Source organism: Prionailurus viverrinus, chromosome B3 (assembly GCF_022837055.1).
Source record: "Prionailurus viverrinus isolate Anna chromosome B3, UM_Priviv_1.0, whole genome shotgun sequence".
NCBI classification, from domain to species: Eukaryota; Metazoa; Chordata; class Mammalia; order Carnivora; family Felidae; genus Prionailurus; species Prionailurus viverrinus.
Genome location: NC_062566.1, coordinates 101,958,722 through 101,978,321, shown reverse-complemented (window position 1 = coordinate 101,978,321; position 19,600 = coordinate 101,958,722). Strand labels below are relative to the sequence as shown.

Here is a 19,600-nt window from a genome sequence, read left to right as displayed (position 1 = left end):
CATTCCACAAGTTTTGGACTAGCCAAGTCCACCCTTCTTCCTCAAGGCATTTTTGTAACCACTGTGCTTATCTGGACGTGGCCAGGCTGAGTAACTGTGAACGTTAGCTGGACTCACTGCTCTTGGCCATTTTAACACCCGGAGGGAAGGAGTCAGAATCATCGTGACCCCTTGTCTAGAAAACGGACCGTACGCCCAAGTGTCTACTCAATAAATACTCCCCAAAGGACCAACTTCAACACAAGAGAGGTGTTCCACTGCTCTACTGAGAGTGAACATCACTCACTTGTTTTTGTTTTCCTTTGGCATGTATTTAATCACATGCTCAGAACAATCCTTACAAATACAATCACTGGTTTTATAGTGACACACATTTTCAAGGCTTTTGTTATAGTGTGGTAGTCTGCAAAAATGACCATTAACTTCTTCCCTCCCTTTGATGCCTCCTTTTCTTATTCTTTTTTTTTTTTTTTTTTTTAATACAATTTATTGTCAAGTTGGCTAACATATAGTGTATACAGTGTGCTCTTGGTTTTGGGGGTAGATTCCCATGATTCATTGCTTACATACAAACACCCAGTGCTCATCCCAACAAGAGCCCTCCTCAATGCCCATCACCCATTTTCTGAACATCACTTGTTAACAGAACATGGACACTGAGGGTATCCTTATCTGGCCAAACCCACTTTAATGAGTCCTGCCTTACAGGTGGGAAATCAGTGTGACCCTAGCTTCCCAGTTCCTGCTCCAGTGACACCCCAGGACATCCTGCAGCTGAGTCGCCAGGGTAACACAGCCAGCCTTTGCTTCCTCGTTGCTGCTGTTTTCCTTTTTCTTTTTTTTTTTTAAATCAGTAAATGTTTATCCTGGGCAGACCACCATGCCGGATATCATCAGCACTCGCAGCAGCGGCGAGACTGGGAATCAGAAGAAACACGTACTTACCATCTCTACTGCTTTCAAGCCACTTCTCAAGGTACTTATTTCTTTGTCCAGCTCAGTCATGCTGTTGTAAATAGCAACATTTTAGTAACCAACATGCGACTTGTATGTATTAAATAAATAATGGGGTCACATATCTCATGCTTGGAAGTCCACCCTAGTGTATTTTCAATGTTCAAAATTCCCTTCCATGCTCAGATCTCACAGAAAGATAAAATTTTAAACTTAAGCAATTTAAACATGGACTTATGGTTTTTGTTTTCCACAGCCAGTAGGTACATTTTATAGATTAAAAAGAGCAGAAATGCCTGTCATCTCTACAAAAATAATTCATGTTTCAATTTCACAAAAATCTCACTTAAGCCAATTATCACATGTAGAAATAAATATTTTGCCATACGTAGCTACTTTCGAACAAGTAAAAGAAACCGCCTTATCCACGATCATGCTCACATTGTATTCTTCATAATTAGGGCACTGCTTTTCACTGAAGCTCTGGTAATGTGAGTATTACAAGGTGATGGCTTAAATTTCAATCAACAATGGTATTTCTTCAAGTTGTACTAACTAGATCTCATTGTCTCTTTTTATAGAGAAAGTTTCCTGGATTTCTCCCATAAAACTTTCTATCTGAAGGCTTTTAGACCTCAGAGATTATAACATAAATCTTGTGGATAATTCAGATGTAAGCAAATTCACCAAAATGTCATTTACTTTAACATTTTAATTTCATGTCTCACATTTCTACCAAAGTCTACAAAAAGAGAGGGAGGCACAAAATCCAAAGCAGCTCCAGGCTCTGAGTTGTCAGCACAGAGCACCATGCAGGGATCAAACCCATAAACCGCAAGATCATGACCTGAGCTGAAGTCGCACACTTAACCGACTGAGCCACCAGGCGCGCCTATTTTTTTAATTCTTTTAAGTACATTTATTTTGAGAGAGAGAGAGAGACAGAGACAGAGAGAGAGAGCACAAGCAGGGGAGGGGCAGAGAGAGAGAGGGAGAGAAAGAATTCGAAGCAGGCTCTGTGCTCTCAGCATAGAGCCTGATGTGGGGCTCAAACCCATGAACTGCGAGATCATGACCTGAGCCGGAGTCAAGAGTTGGATGCTTAACCGCCGGAGCCACCCAGGCGCCCCTGTGCATTTATTTTTTTTTTAAAGGGCCAAAAGCAGAAGGAAAGAACAACAAGGAAAACCGCCTGCTCTTCAGTCTCTGAAAAGTGGTGTGAAGTCTGTGGTGAAAGTTTGGCAACTTTCCATTTTATTTTTAGTTTCTTCATTTGCATAAAGACTGCTTTCCATTAAAAGGCTGCTTTGGTTTCTGAGAGTGTGTGCACAAGTGAAAATTACTAGCAACGCCCTGACATTTACGTTCTATTTGCTTAGCCATGTTTCCTCATTAACTAAGAGTGCTCCTACCTGTATGTAACAGAACTACCTTTTAAAAGTACTAGTGAAACTGTATTCCTTTCTTATACTCTTAATAACCCAGAAAATTGGGTTTCCTGGCGGTTAAAAATTGCATGCAGGAGTAATCCAAAGGAAATACAAAACATGTATGTGTGTGTGTGTGTGTGTGTGTGTGTGTGTGTGTGTATTCATATATATACATATATATTCAAAAGTATGTAACATATTTCAGTGACTTGGATAGGATTCAAACTTTACTTCATATGCTACTCAGGGGAAAGCAAACAGAAGGACCCTCTTCATGTGATGCCAGCTGACCACCTCAATAGCTAAAGCACAGTCCAAGTGATTTAAAAGACTAAAACAATTCACGGGAAATACTTACTTTACTTTTGCTGCTTGAGGAATGTCCCGCAGTTCTTCATTTAGATTGAGGACCTTGGGGTATTTATTTTCCACAATGGTTATGAGATAGTGCAGAAGTGTAATATTCCTACAATAAAGGAGGAAAAAGTATTAAACATGGTTAATATCTGCATATGATTTGCATATCCAAGTGGCTGAACCTGCAAGAATGCTATACTCCTGCATTCATTTTAAAATTTGGAGATTCCTTTAAGGCAGGGATTCTCAAGAGAAGGGGATAAGGGGAGGGCCTACATGGGATTTACATAACTTATGATGAAAGGAAGCATATCTCTTCTAAAAGGGAAGGGGATAAGAATTACTACTTTGGCTCATAAGAAACATCCTTCAAAATCTGGATGACAGAAATGAATTGGAACCACTGCCAGTGGGGACATAGCCTCACAGCGCATCCTCCCAAAGACAAGGTGTGCCTGAGGTTCATGACAATGGGATGGGGCCAGCCGGGGTGGGGACGGAGGGATGTTTAATTCACTGAAAAGGATAGCTATTTTTCAAATCTCAAAGTACAGAGCAGCAACTCACTGATAAGAATTTATTGATAATTTTCATTTAAGCTTTTTCAACTCTTCGATAACTCCCTCCCTCTGCCCCCCCACCCCCCAATCCTCTGACTCACTTTGTTAGCTTTTTTCCCTTCTGACTCGATTGTTTTGCTGTTGCAGCAAAGGACGTTCAGGAAGTTAGAAGGCCTCCTGCTTTAGGGCTGGTCCTGGAAATGGACCAGGACTGTGCCATCATGGCTATGACATCTTTGCAGCCAAAAATCCATTTCCTAATTTTAGCAACACTTGAGCTCCTAACTGTACAACCCAGCTCCCTCTTTGGTGGTGACAGCACTGAACCCTGACTGACCTGGGTTGAAAAAGTAGATGTCTGATAACACTGTCTGTTAGGCAAAGCTGTAGCAGTCTGGTCCTGTTGTCCCTGACTCCAATGCACATTACAGTCACCTGGGCCCTGGATGCCTGGGCCAACCTGAGATTCATTTCACTGGAATGAGGTGGGGCCAGGCAGGGGTATTTTTAAAAACCCCCTGGTAATTCTAAGAGCCAGGATCAAGAACCACTAGTCTACTGAAAGTTACCATAATCAGGAGGACACAAATGTAATTCTTTAAAAACATGTCCGTAATTTGTAGGCAATTTGTTAACTCACGATGCTACATCCCAACAGTCCCATCCACCCCCAACTACCATGAAGCAGAGTTGTCAAACCATCTCCTTTCCAACAACAACGAAATGCTTTCCACTTCTGGTTACCCTTGCATCTTCATAGACGCCAAGGCAATCCCATTCGTCCGAGTCAACTGACCCACACGTGAAAAAAATTTTTTTTCTATTTTTCTTGCTCTCAAGAAATAATTAGAAAACAATAGCTCAGCCAAGTAAATCGGTGGCTAATATTCTGGCCATTTCCTTTGCAGACACTGAGCTGTTATCCTTCCACTTCAATTCTGCTGCTCCCAGAAGCTGACATCAGCCCATGTGCCTGCTGCGTGAGGAAGTAAAATCCCAGCGACTTGTCACGAGACAGAGCGGAGCCATTTCTCTTCACTGTTTCACAGAGATGCTTTGTGATTCGGAGGGAACTTAATTAACCATATATACTTTTCTTCATGTAGAAAGACTTCAGCCTAGATCAGAGCACTCACATTTGTGTGCTATCCAAGTAACACCTAATTCGACTGAATGTAAGTTCTTAAAGAATGAAAACAACTCAACAGCCACACATTTGATTTTTCACTGGTATAACTGGAAACAAGCCTTTAATGCAGAGTAAATGTGTCCCTCATGTGCAGTGTCCCACCCTTGTGCAGTTTGATAAGATTCAACTGACATTTAATGAGTGACTGCTTATAAACAAGGCACTGTGCTTAGGCACTAAGGGTTTAGAAGACACTGGTACTATTTCCAGGGACCAAATATTCACAGGAAGAAGAGGGAAAAAAGAACAGAAATATTTTTAATTTATTGTTTTGAAAAGGCTTGTGTATTAGATAAATTCTGTAATAACTTCGATAAGGAGATAATCACATAGTAAGTGCCAGGTTATCAGTAATGGCTGATAGGTAATGGCAGAAGGTATTAGGGGAGGGTGGGGGGAGAGAGAGAAGACCTAAATGGTAGTAAAGGTCTCTTTCCTCTCCAACTTACAAGCCCAGTTGAAGAGAACACCCTTCCTCAAAAAAGGTGACTGCTCTTGGGTGCCTGGGTGGCTCAGTCAGTGAAGCATCCGATTCTACAGTTTGGTTCAGGTCATGATCCCAAGGGTTGTGGGATCGAGCCCCATGCTGGGCTTTGCACTGAGCCTGCTTACGATTTGCTCCCTCCCTTCCTCCCTCTCCCTCTCTTCCCCTCACCACCCCACTGCTTGCATGGACTCTCTAAAATAAAAAAAAAAAAAGAAAAGAAAAGAAAAGAAGAAAAAAGGTGACTGCTGCTTATATGCAGGTGAGATGTTGCAGTTACCTACTACAACCTACAAATAAGATCCATCTGTTGTTAGAGGTGGGGACAATAGGACAGGTGTCAAATACCTGTGAGACCAAATACCTTGCTTGTGATCTTAGGCAGACTAAATGAGCCACTTGACATTGCCTCAGTTTCTTTATCTGACGGTAGGCAATGTAGCACTTGGCCCGTGCACTTCACACAATCAAATATGAAAGTGCTCTGGAAGGATCAAGTGCTCACATTAAAAATAAGGTGGTGATAGAACAGCTGCCCTTTGTTAATCTATCTCTACATGATGCAAAAAATAAGGTTTAGCCCTACAACTTAACAACTCAATGCTTATTTCTTTTTTTAAAGTTTATTTATTTGAAAGAGAGCAAGTGTGAGTGGAGGGGGTGGGGGTGGGGGCACAGAGAGAGGAAGAAAAAGAATCCCCAAAGCAGGCTTCGTGCTGCCATCACAGAGCCTGAAGCGGGGCCAAACTCAAGAACCATGAGATCATGACCTGAGCCAAAACCCAGAGACAGATGTTTAACCGACTGAGCCACCCAGGCTCCCCCACCCTACTTATTTCTTTATAGGATGGATTCAGGGTTGCCATAATGCTATGCATCACTAACCTTATAGAAAATATAGAGTAAAAAGCCCTTGCTAGTTAGGAATAATTAGGATGAACAGCCTATTTTTAAAACGAATTTGGATGCAGAGAAGTTTCCCTTAGAGACAATTGGGCAAGTTGCTTTGAAGTCAGTAAGAACCTTAGAGAAACAGGGCTCTCAGGGAAACTGGTGTTACTATGCCTAACGATCCTGTTAATGACACCAGAACATTTCCACCTCTCAGTGTTTCTAACAAGAATCTGTTCACTTTTACACTTTCTAGGAAGCATTCTGAGGAGTCTTGGGAGCAGAGGCTTAATACCAACAGCCAAAATGCACTTAGACCCCATCAGTTTTTATAGCCGCTAGCGTCAATGTATAAAGGAAGACATACCCTAAAAGCCCAACAAGCTTCCCATCATCGGCTGTCAGTTTTCTCTTTTCCCCTAGAACACAGTTCTCTGTGGAGGGGTTGTGACTGGGAGAGGTCATGAGGAGACCAGCAGCATGTGGGTCACATTCTGTTTCTTGTTCTGGGGACTAGTTATACAGAGGTGTCCAATTTGTGAAATTTAAGACCGGTGGACTTCTCCTTAGTGTATTATACTATAACAAAAAGTTTACCCAAGAAAACCCCAAAACTTAGACTGGCTGATATCCCTGGGGCCTGAAAATGGATGAAGGATCATTGGCCCAATGGGAATTTAGGGATATTTATAACTGTGAGAGAAGAGAGGTCACTTCTCTCTTGGAGAGAAGGAAAGAGCATGAGCAGGAGACCAGCAAACCAGAGGCTGCAGGATCAGGGAGGCCCAGGAAGCCCAGAGGGGTCCTGACCTAAGCTCCTGGATCCTCCAAGTGTTGGAAGATACCATACTTACTTGTCAATACTAGATTTTGTGTCAGCAATCTTGTTTAGGCTGGATATCTTGAATCCATACGCATTGCCTCTTTGGCCTTTATTCATGTAATTTCCAAATGCCAAAACCACTTCTAGCAACTGCTTCAGGGCGTTGCTCCTAAACACCTCTTCTGAGCCAGAACGAATTGCTTCAAAACAAAGCACACATAAACACAACTACTACCACCAGGACTTTCCAGGGACACCCAGCCTAAATCCACACACCTGGGAGCAGACACGGACGATGTAAGCCTGGGTCACTAGACTACCAGGGAGCACTTACAAAACACCTAACCTAGAAGCAAAGAGCAAGGGGACAGGGAGAGCCAGCTCACGTTGCTCAAGAGACCCACAGCCGCACAAGCCTATCCTTTCTTAGTCCTTTTCTTGACTGGCTCATCAACTGTAAGCAGGGATATATGAGACAGTGATTGCATTTCCCACATTCCTCTGCAAACACTTTCTTGCCTGGGGTGAGTAAGACTGAGAGGATAACTGATCAATTCTATTGACAGAAAAACTGGCCAAATGTGTTTCATGTTATAGCTTGCAGGTGTCCTCAGGGACTGGGGCTTGAGCAGGGTCCTGAGTCCAGCCTGCATTCTGTGGCTGTGTTCTTCAGATGCCCATTTTTTCAAACACTTAAAAATTTAATAGCCTCAAATCTTCCCTTAGAATTATCTAGTAAGGCACCATTGCAATAAAGCTGGCTACAGGTTTAATGCTAGTAGCGGTCAGATACGCTCTCACCAACATCCAGGATGTTAAAAGCCTGATTCTACAGAGGAGCTCAGGAGATGTGCTGTGGGCTCCAGAACCCAGGCTGGGCCACAGGGCCAAGGGCAGACATTAAGTAATTACTTATCACGATTTCAAAAGATTTTAAGCAAAAAAAAAAAAAAAAAAAAAAAAAAAAATCACCCAAGGGATCCTGTTTACTACCTGCACTTGGGTTGCAGTTGCAAATGGGCACTTAAGATGAACATCACTTTCAATCTGGAGGCCTGACTTTACCTTCTACTTTAGGTTTCACTTCTGCCACACGCTCTGCAAACTTCTTTTTGAAGTACAGCGATTGCAGTCTTTGCTGGTAATGATTGATGCTGTAAGAGCAAGCATGGACTAATGAACATCTACTTAATATATCTATGTTCACTTAATGGATACGGAGGTGGAGGTGCCTTGGAGCACCACCCCCCCAACACTCACACACACACACACACACACACACACACACACACAAGCCTGCACAATTCCCCTGTTGGACAGGAAATGAGGTCACTTCGCCTGAAAAGCCCATTTCCCTCTGACCAACAGGAGGTATTTGGGCAATGGCAGCAGGGTCCTAAGCTCTAACCAGGTCAGGCAACTGCTAAAGAAAAGGAGAGTTGCCACCTCCCTTTCCTCAGAGTCCCAGCAGCTCTTGTAAGACAGAAGAGATAAAAAGGAACGAGAATGCAAAACCTCCCCATTCTGCTGCTCGTTAAGGGGCTGTTTCCTGTGTCTCTCCTATACTTAACTTTCCACAAAGTTTGCCTTTGGCAAAGCTGTGGAGTAAAACTTGTCTCCGGCATTCTCTCCTCATCTTCTCCCCACTCATGTCCCCAAACCTTCCTCTTTCTTTACAGTTAGCTCCCTATCTGCTCCCCTCAGGGCTGGCAGGCTGTGCCTTCAAGATGGCAACTGGTGACCAAAGATAAGAGGGTGCAAAGCGGCCTGGTCATCAGTAAGATAGGTTGCTGCTGCTGAGGGGCGAGGGCAGAGCATTCTTGCCAAGGTCTTCTGAAACCAAACCACTGCCTTACTTGCTCTTTAGTGGAAACTTCAGTCCAGTAGCCCCTCCTCCAAAATGATACCATATAATCAGGCAGACCTGGGTTTGCAGTCCAGGTTCTCCTCTTATTAGGTGACCTTTGGCAGGTAACTTAACTCCTCCATTAGATGGAAGAGAATACCTCCCTACTTACCAGCCCTCTTGGCAGGGCAGATGAGAGGATCAAGTGGGACGATGCATGCACAGAGCTAGACAATGACAAAATGGCAGCTACGCAAGTGACCATCTACTTACTGATGATACACAGGGTTGCTGGGCCCACTTGTCAAAATTCCAAAACCATCCTTTGTCCTACAGTAGTATATATACAAAATGACAAGTTGGGATGGACAAACAACAAAATAATTCTGGATATGGTAGAAACGTACAGCGAGAGATACGTTCACCTGAACTACACTCGTAGGCCTTTGATATTCAGGGGAAGGGTGTTGCCCTGGGGGTGACTGAGAGTCTCAGGACCACTGGTCCTTGTCTAATGCAGAATCAAATTTCCAGGCCGGGGATGGCAAAGAGACTCAGCTCACATGCCAAACAAAATTATGAAGCAGTGGCTGCCTCTGGGCTTTCTGGAGAGGGGCTGAAAATGCTTGCCAAGGCTTCACGGGAAGTATGCCATGATTGATTAGAGATGTCTGCATGGGTCAGGATTTGACATGCAGACCCTAGCTGTTCAGTAATGTGGGCTCTAGGTCGACATTGCTGAGTCTATTTTTTGAGATGCTGAGGTACAGAGAAGAGTGAGATACGATTCCAAGAAGTCAAAGTGGTAAGGAGAATGACCCCGACAGGAACCAGGAAAAGTTATGACCTGTTTAGGTCCAGAAATAGAGGTAATTGTGAAGAAGCCCTAACCCTGGTTCGCCCATGGGCAAGAACTCACATGAACAAAACAAATTCCACACAACTCAGGCTGCAGAAGATTTTGCAATTTAAAAAGGCTTCAAGTTAAGCCAGGTTATTGGCCCAAATAATTCAACCAGGATTGAAAGTTTAACTTCCTTAGAAAGGTAGAGGGCATGTTCACATTTTATGCATTTCCAAACTCACCGGCTCATCTCAAAAAGGAACCTGTCAGCCTTGGCCATGCGATCCAGTTCATGTTTATGTTCCTCCAACAGGTCAATGTCACTTTTTTCGGGAACAAATTTCAAGAGCTAAAAAGTACACACAAGTATTAGAACTGAAGTTTATAATGGAATTATTGCAGTAATTTTTCACTCTTTCCGTTAATTTGCCCTAAGACAAGACTGTAACTTTGGTTTCATTTAGAAGTGCTACTTCCGGGTCATTGTTAAGATATGCTACGTGATTAAATCTTTCCAGTTAGGTGGTCCAAAGGTACCAACTTCCAGTTACCAGATACATTAAGTTCTAGGGATAGAATGTACAGCATGATGATAGCTAACGCTGCTGTATAACATATAGGGAAGTTGTTAGGAAGGTCAATTCTAAGCATTCTCATTACAAGGAAGAAATGTTTTTCTTTTTTTCCTTTTTTATTGTATCTATAGGACATGACAGATGCTAAACGTATTATGATAATCATTTCACATTTGTAAGTGTCAAACTATTATGCTATACACTTTAAATTTATACAGTGATGATGTCAATGATATTTCAATGAAATATTATTCAAATATTCAAAACACTTTCCTTTTTTTACTTATTGGTATAAGATTCGTTTATGGCACCTTTCTTTTCTATACTGTCTCTCAAATCAGATTGTGTAAGCCCTGTAGCAGTATCTGCTTCGCATAGACCATTAGAGGGACTTCAGAGATGCAATACTCTCATCAAGTGGATGATAAAACTGAGGTCCAGAGAGATTAAACCACTTACCCAGGATTACAAAGAAAATTCACGTATTCGTCAGAAATAGAACTTAGGTCTCTTGACTGCCAGCTCAATGCTTTTTTCTATTACATCATGCTAGAATGAGTGATTCTATGTGTATTTTCCATTCAATTTTGTTTATTTCTCTGGCTTATCTAATTCCATCTCATTTTTTGTTCCATGTAAAAAAGATGGATGAGAAAAACATCAGGATTTGAAGTTGGTGATTCCGTTATTTTATTTTGGAGGGATAAATGAGCATGGAATGTGGAAGAAATAACAATAATATTTAAAGTTGAAAAAGTACTCTGTGTCTGATTTCCTTTAAAGTTACAAACAGATGTATACACACCCACAGCCCTGACCATGTGTGCTATTTTCTGGATCAAATGCCCTTGGATATATACATTTTTTTAATGACATTGACCCTCTGAACCCCAAGATCCTCCCCATAACTTGAAGCTGGCATTTGGATGGTTCATTTAGTAGGTTTCCAAAGTTTGTTGGATTTAAATAAGGGACCTCAGAAAAGGCAGTCAGTCTGGATGCCACCAGCAGAGAAAGAACTAGAACTCCAGGTGAATGGTATGCGGTTGTGAATATATTCCAGGCAGAGTGCATATCAAGTGGCAGGGTCTGGAATGGGTGGCACAGCATTTATGCAAGTAGAAGGACAGCTGCAATGGCATCAGGGGTCAAGGCCAGGTAGCAGCAAGGACCTTGTAAGAAGTTCAGGCTTTATGTGGGCACTGGGGTGTAGCTTAAAATCTTAGGTAGGAGAGTGAATTTGCATTGTAAAAAGACCACCATGCTCAGAGAATGGAGAAAGAACTAGAAAGGATCAAAAGTATTAGGGGGTTGGCATTAGACTGTTGCTGTAGTAGTCCAGGTGAGAGAGGGCAGAGGCCTGGATTGGATAGTGAGTAGATTCTAGAGCTATTTAGGTGGGGGTTGACTGGCCTGTATAGCATACAGGTATATGTGTATAGCATACAACTGGCCTGACTTGCTGATGGATGGTTTACGGTAGAGGGTCAAAAGGATGAGGTCCAGACTTTTGGCTTAGGCAACAAAGTACACGGAGTGTAACAGGAAACCGAGGAAGAGATGGCTGGAGGAGAGAGGGTGGGTTTTGAGAAAGTGAGTTTAGTGCTTGCAATACTGGCAAAAGAACCAAGAGTGATTCCTAGGCAGGTGGACAAATGGGTGTGACATCCTAAAGAGATCTATTTGAAAGACAAAGCATTGATATTGGTTGTAACATGCATGGATGGGAGTGAGGTAACCAGGGGAACCACCAAGAGAAACAAAGCAGGGCTGGAGAGAAGCCAGCTTTTGAGGAATGAGGACAAGAGGAGGAACCTTCAGAGGAGACAATGAAATGCCAAAGAAAAGCATTTCATCATGGAGCAAGTGGCCATTGGTGTTGCATACCACCAACAAATCAAGGAAGATAAGGACTGCAAAGTGCCTCCTGGCTTTGGCAATAAGGAGGTGGTGAGTCCTTAGTGAAAACAGCTTTAGGGAGGTGAGGAAGAGTGAACAGGAGGCGAGTGTGGACAAGCTTTCAAGAACTTTGCTTATATTGAGAAAGAGAGAGGATGGTGGCTACGTGGAATGTGGTATTAAAAGCTGTTTTGTGGAAGGCTGAGACACGAACAAGTTAAGAGTCAAGAGGGAAAGGCGTACGGGCAGTCCTCTGATCTGGCTGGGTCCCTGAGCAGAAGAAAGGGCTGGGCCAGAGCAGAGCCCAGGGACACCCCCTTTTTCCTAGTGGGATGTAGTGGATGCGGATGCCAGTGCGTTCATGGGTCTGGTGGCCTGATAGCTTCTAGGCACTTGTGTTCCTGTGTTCAAATGGTGCCAGTGGACAGGACAAGTATCTTCTAGCTTTTCCTCAGTGCAGAAGGAAGGTAGTAAGACAAGGAGAAGGGAGAAGGAAGAGAGAGACAAAGACTTGTTTTTTCCCTTCAGTTTGGATTTTTATCCACTGGGCAAGGAAACTCAGGTCTAGTGTCAGGGATTCCCCCTCCCCCTGTGACACACGCATTGGTTGTGCCAAGTCCACAGCCCTGTTCACGATAACACAACCACTAGCTCTCTTTTGTACAGAACACTGTTAAGAGGCACCTGCTAAAGGTTCAGTCCTTCCCAAAGAAGAGTCGAGTGACAGACTGTGTGTGGATAGTTTTAAGAGAGGAATGAAGAGTTAGACGAACACCTGGGAATAAGGAGAAAGGTACGTATTCCAAGAAAGACTGTATTAATCTCGTCTGAGTTCTGAGCTCAGCAGCTAAAAAAGGAAAGGAAGGAATGAATGTGGTTCAAATGCGAGTCATAATTAAGAGTAAAGCGATGTTAGCTTCAGAGCTTGTCTGGGAGAAGTGCTGTGCGAAGGACGAGGAAGCAGAGGAAGAACAGTAGAATGAGAAGGAGAAGAAAGAGTGTGATAGAAGACCAGAGAGTAAGACACACACAGAATTATCGGGGGAGACCAGGTCAAAAGTATCCCACTTGGCCAGATTCTGCATCAGTACATTGATTTTCTTACTTGTATTTATTTGAAGTACATTCTATTTGCACTGCAAGCCCTTTTGGCAAGATTTTGAAATCCCTTCCCTCAAGGAGGAATTTCGCTGGATGCAATTTCACAGTAAACAGATCTTGTGGAATTTTAAACATACGACCTTGTCAATAGGGGCTAAAGGCCTAAGGACCAAAGCAGTTTTCTGCACAGTTCTTCCCTCTGTGTGAGCAGCTTCTGATGCAGGCAACTAGCATGCAGGGTCACCTGGGGGCCAGAGAGGGGCAGAGGGGAGCTGGGCTGCACCTCTGGGTGGAGACTCTTGCTAGGTGGAGAAAGAGAAGAAGAGAAAGTATGTGCAGAGAAGCTGTTAAATGCTCTAAAAATTAATTTTTGGTTTAGGAATCACCTTTAAACTATTTGTACACAAAGTATCCCAACAGGCTCGGTATATAGTTATTAAGTATTGATAACTAAGTCAAACCTCAAAAAGGACAGCATGGGGGTACCTGGGTGGCTCAGTCAGTTAAGCGTCCGACTTTAGCTCAGGTCATGATCTCATGGTCCGTGGGTTCAAGCTCCGCATCAAGCTCTGTGCTGACAGCCTAGAGCCTGCTTCGGATTCTGTGTCTCCCTCTCTCTCTGCCCCTCCCCCGCTCACGCTCTGTCTCTCAAAAAGAAATAAATGTAAAAAAAAAAAAAATTACAAAGGACAGCACGAAAAGTTATTCCACTGCCAAGTGTGAGGTCTTCCCCAGGACAATTCCAGTTGCAGGTTTCAGGTGGGGCTGGTGCACGGAGGTGTGGCGACCCTTCAGCCATCACTCCCTGCTCTGCGTCTGAGGCCTTTTAGGACACCAGTGAGAACATGACAGAAAATACACAAGCAGACAGGCACTCCACCAGGAGCGGCCATGCCACCCAGGATCACTGTTAGTAACGGCAAACAGACTTTTCCTCTGCTTCTGGGAGCCGAGTCTGCCTACGGATGAGACACCCAGTCCAGCCTGGCATCACCATCACCGGCATCCACAGTTAACCTTTGGAGGACCTGGCACTAAGGGACATGGACCTCTTGACCGAAATCACTCAAAATAGGATTATGTCCTACGGACAATGAGACAAGCAGACAGAACATTCTCAGAGCATGGAGGCTATCTCCACAAAGCACAGAAAAATTTAGGTCTAGACCAAGAAGCAGGTAATAACCCTGGAAGCATGTGCTAGTTCCACAACATTGTCATTTGGGTAACAACTGAAGAAAGCTGCAGAGAAACACGTAACCGAGTTGGAATGGCTGCAGAGCATGTTATAGAAAGGCTGCACGGAAAGCGTGAAGTCACCACATTCAGCTTGCCCGGCCACGGCTAACACTACTGATTTCGATGCAGGTGACAGAGCTGGGGGTGTAACGGTAGCTCCTGTGGTGTAGGAATGGCGAGTCAAGGCCAAGACACAAACTGTATTAAGGATTCCATAATGAATCAGTTTACGTAGCAGTCTGTGACCTCATAACGCGAGTGAGATTCTCCATACTCCTGTCAAACACTTCCCCAAAGCTAGTAGATTTGCATGACCTCTGAAGGCATAATACCTTACTTGCAGCATGAGGGACAGAATCTGGCATTGTGGGTCTCAGGCATTTGACAAACTCGTGACCTTCCTTCTCACCCATCATTTTGAGGGGCAATGGGAGAATAAAATCTCCTAAGAGAGCCACATTCAACGTTGGTTCAGAGATGAGGAAACTGTCCACCAGCAGCAACCAGATTTTCTCAGTATCCCACTCCCTGCTGAAAGCCAGTCGTCGCTTACGCTCTGAAATATGTCTGGCAGCTCACCTGTTCCAACATGTCCTTGGGCAGATCTTCCTGCTCGTCCATTGTTAGAATTGCCCGTTTGATTTCATCATTGGACAATTTCAACCTGGAGAAAGAGTATTTTATTTTGTTGTTAACAATATTGGCACGGGTATTAAAATTTAATGCAAGATCATTCATTTTGCTACTCCAGCTGCTGACTTTCAAGAACCGTTCTTCTCAAAATCTCTTAGTGAAAGCTTATTTCCTGACAATATTGCACCTAAAAATAGTATTTTGAAACTGCTTTAACATTCTTTCAGGACTTTGTAATGCTCTGCTGACAAAGAGAACAGAGCTGTTATGTTCTATTGTTTAGTTTCCTTATGTAAGGGATCGGAGGATGAGAAATAGGGAAAACACCTAGATCCAACTTATCTCTTTAATATACAGCATCCATGAATTCTAGACAGAAGAGGAAAACTGAATTCTTGACTATTCATCAGGAATGTTCAAAGTCTGCTTTCAGATTAAAAATGGATTTAAAAAAGGTTGGAATCTGTTACTGTCAAAAAGTTGAATAGTTAATACATGGAATAGAATGTGTAAGGCACTTCATGGTTGAGGAGTTTTCACATATAATATTTCATTGGAGGTTTAAAATAACTATGATTTTTTTTTTTTTTTTTTAACGGAGGGACAAACTGAGGCTCGGAATGGCTGATTTGCCCAAGGTCAAACATATGGAAAGTGGCAGTACCTAACACAAACTTGAAACTCCTGATTCCCAATCCCAAATTCCTTTTACAAACCTGTTTATCTAGTTAATATCTAATAGGGAAGAATTTAAGCAAAACCACAAATATGTTTTCTGTTCACCATAAATTTATATGATTAACTAATTTAAGGACTTATGGCTTGATTATGTCAGGACAACAAGTGTTGACTATGAAGAAAGTCATGAAGTTAAAATGTACTTGTAAAAATGTGTTTTTATTAGACACAACCAATAGTCTAAACTGGGGGGGGGGGGGAATCTTAACCAGATTATTAGCTAGAAAAATAGAGTCATTCTTTTGTTCTATTTGTAAGCATTAGATCCAGACTTACTTAAAAATATCTTACTTCTTTATTAAGCTACTATTAAAGTGGCATATTAACGTTATTTGTCTGTTCCTCTAGTCTATGATCTTCAAGAAAAATCACATTTTGGCCTGGAGATGAAGACATAAACACACAAATACAGAGCAAGACATGAAGCCTTCACACGGAATATTTGAAGGTGGGAGCTTTGGCATCAGACTGGGCCTCAGTCCTGTGTGACACTTCCTGGCCAGTGTGACCTTGGGTCAAGTTCTCCTTAAGCCTTAGTTTTCTCAGGGTGCCTGGGTGGCTCAATTGGTTAAGTGTCCTACTCTTGGTTTTGGCTCAGGTCATGATCTCACGGTTCGTGGGTTCGAGCCCTGCATCGGGCTCTGCACTGACAGTGCAGAGCCTGCTCGGGATTCTCTCTCTTTGCCCCTCCACTACTCATGCCCTTTCTCTCTCTCTCTCTCTCTCTCTAAATAAATAAATAAATAAATAATTAATTAATTAAATAACTCAAAAAAAAAAAAGCCTTAAGTTTTCTCATCTACGGAGTGAAATAATGCATGTAAAGCACTACGCACTGCCTGTCCATAGATAAAGCTCATAAACTAGGTGTCTCACTTTCCAACAGACTTTTCTACACTGGGGACAAAAAAGCAGCAGTACTTCTGTAACCTATACATTCTCACACAGCGCTTAGTAGGGCTATTACGAACACTTCCCCAAGCACTCCCACAGCCATTATTTCACTGGAGTTTCCTCTCTGTACACAATATCCATTAGGCCCGGAAATGTTAAACAAGAATTAGAAGATAGGGTTCTTGTTTTAAAGGTGGCTGTAACATTTGGGAGAATCAAATGGTAAGTGAAACACTCAAGACACATGGGTATGAAAGCACACATGACTACTGCCGCTCTCACAGATAAACGAGGGGGCAGCATGAGTGTGGGGAAGGGGGCGGGACACAAAGGCCACAGAAGGAGGAAAGAACCCTGGGGGTAGAGCTGGACAACACACACCCCACTTTGGACAACTCGGCTTGTCCTTTTCTCTAGATTTTGACATGATCTCATTAAAACCATCTATCCTGCTATTTATGCTGAATATTGTTTCATGTGCCGATAAGTAGGAAAGGGAAGGAACAAATTTGTCAATCCTATTGTACTAGTACTGTGTTTTGTTTTTTTTTGGGGGGGGGAGGGGCAGAGAAAGAGGGATAGAGGATCGAAGAAGGCTCTCTGCTGGTAGCACCCAATGTGGGGCTCAAACTCACAAACTATGAGATAATGACCTGAGCTGAAGTCAGAAGCTTAAATGACTGAGCCACTCAGGTGCCCCAGTAGTACCATTCTCTTTCATCTCATGTTTTCAAATCCAAATATAGCATGTAGGCAACAGGAGAAAATTGCCCATGTTCTAAAATGAGATCCATTCTATCGCCTAGTCTGAGGTAGGGTGCCATCATAATTCCCTAGACCTGGGCAGACTTCTTTAGATTGTTTTAGTCATTCTTGGGACAATCATTGCCCCACAAACATTTTCACCAGGACACCGTGATGGAAAACGCTCAAACTTTAACTGGAACAATCTAGCTAAGTTGGCATGGGTAAAACACATGATAGGGTAAAAACCATAATGCTGGCATCACCGTACAGGCTCTGGGTAGCCCTCAGTTCCAGAACACTAAAGGCTCATGAGTCAGTTAAGAGCGAACACCACAGGCCAGCCATGCAAGGCCAAGGAAGAGGAATGCTAAGGAAGGTTGAAACTGCCACTAATGAAAACCAACCGGCCGTGGAAACATCTATAGGCATCATGAGAAAAGCTCCACTTATAAGAAAAAAATAAATTAGTTCTGTGTCCTTTTCACACTGAGCTGAAGAAACTACTTTATGGTGTAGTTCTGCTGAGTCCTTCTGTTTTACATTTAAAAGAAAAGGAGTTGAAAATCAGAGTGAGAACAATACTTGAAGTATCAGATTTGCATTTCATTAGCTCCCCATATGGAGTGCAGAACTCCTTGCTTTTGAAATTGTATATATTTATGCTTCTCAACCCCCAGAGGCTGTCTGGACTAAACACTAGCTCTAATTCATAACAATTTTGGTTTCTCTTTATGTGTCCCACAAAGAGACTTGAGACTTTAATGGATAGTACTTAAGAAAATCTACCTGTCAACATACTGCCTTGCACGTGGCCTGTTGGAGCAGACAAAGAAACTGTACCCTTGGGGAAAGGGGAGAAGGGTACTCCGCCCTCTGGGATGGTTCTGTAGGTTGCCCGAGTTCTTAGTATCATCTGTCATCCACAGAATGAGTCGCTAATCTCTGTAATTTAAGGACCCTACCAATCCTAACATTTTAATTGCTTTTAAAGCTTGGCAGTGTTCTGGTGTGCTGGAGGGTGGCAACGTTTGAGACATCCACTTCAACTTTCTTTACAAGGCAGGAAACAAATCGGCCATTTTAAAACAGTATTTAAGTCTACCTTGCTGCACTCAAGTATTTCAAAAATTTGCCAAGAGAATTGGAACATCCAGGCGTAATTAAAATAAGTTAGGGATGGATGGCGAGATCAGCCTTAGCTCTGCTTCAGTGGATTTAAGCCAAATCCCCCTACTTTAAAGTAGCTTTTTGTGCTTTACTGCACCCCGGGCTGCCATGTTAAGTGAGCATCTGGAAAAAAAAGAACGGCAGAACACTTCATAAAAGTGTATTTTAGGTGGGTTCATTTGGCAATATAAACCAGCTTCCAAGTTTCTTTCTTTATTTCGGAAGGGAGAAGTCTGTTTCAGGGAATAAAGCAGGGCGAATTTTAAATTGCCACATGTCACCTATAGATACCCAGTAGGTTGTTGCTCACCCTGCCCAGGCCTGAAGTGAGCGTTCTTAGTTTAAGGAATGTCCTGTCCATTCTGCCACTCTCTTCTCCAGTCTGGGAAGTCAGGGTCCCTCGTGGCCTGGAGCTTCTGCTTCAAACTCACACCTTCCAGGCAGCCTCCCCTCCGGGAGCTGCAAGTGACCCTGGCCACTGAGGCTGCAAGCCCGGTGTGAAGGGCCCTCACTTCCCTTCTCTGTTCAGCCTGTGGGGCAGGGAGGGCCTTCCTCCCGACTGACTTCACTCCAGGCAGGTCTGTGGCAGGTGCCTGACCAAAGGGTCCGCTAACTTCTGCGGTGTGGGAGTAAGGAAGAGCGTTTAAGGATAACCAAGCACTGCGGACATATGTGCTTATGAAACATCCCCCACGGAATACGTCACAGGCTTATCTCATGGTGGAATCTGGTGTGATGACTGTGTTGCTGGGGATTCAACTTCTTGTCAGCAAGGTAAGAAATGGAGAGGGTCACCAGTCTTGGGGAACGAAATCAGCAGAAAAGGAGAAAGTAAGTGTGGAAAGGCAGGAAATCTTGACATCAACTTGGAAACATTCCTGTTCATCGTCCACGTGCACAAAACCGTCTCCAAGTACTGCTGAGGGCAGTCTCTCTCAATTCTCTCGCAGGGTCGCACCTGGCCATAAGGGAGAACCCATCTAGTGGCGGCAGTGGCCTCCAGGTCGCCACCCTTTCCAACCTGTCCTGCAAACCGCAGAGGGCAAACTTCAAACCTTCTTAAAACAAAGTGTCGTCCTGAACAATTTGCACCAATTCCCGATCCCACAGGCACGTTAACAGGCCACTAAACGAGCAACTACTCCATGCAGGTTCTCTGCTGCTACTGCACATGCGCTGGGTCTAGCTCTCTCACATCGAGAGGGACTACTGCAAGGCCACTACTTTCA

The 19,600-nt window shown here is 43.4% G+C and overlaps 1 protein-coding gene across 2 annotated transcripts in view; it reads right to left on the bottom strand.

Moving 5' to 3' along the window:
- The window catches only part of DAAM1 (dishevelled associated activator of morphogenesis 1), a 175,129-nt gene that overhangs the window by 9,166 nt on the left and 146,363 nt on the right, over positions 1-19,600 (bottom strand). For both annotated transcript variants that reach the window (XM_047863974.1, XM_047863973.1), the window contains 6 exons: positions 14,772-14,856; positions 9,621-9,727; positions 7,754-7,842; positions 6,720-6,888; positions 2,743-2,850; positions 946-1,006 (listed from right to left, as the gene is read on the bottom strand). In XM_047863974.1, the coding sequence (XP_047719930.1) occupies positions 946-1,006; positions 2,743-2,850; positions 6,720-6,888; positions 7,754-7,842; positions 9,621-9,727; positions 14,772-14,856 (619 nt within the window). The remainder of the gene's footprint in view (positions 1-945; positions 1,007-2,742; positions 2,851-6,719; positions 6,889-7,753; positions 7,843-9,620; positions 9,728-14,771; positions 14,857-19,600) is intronic.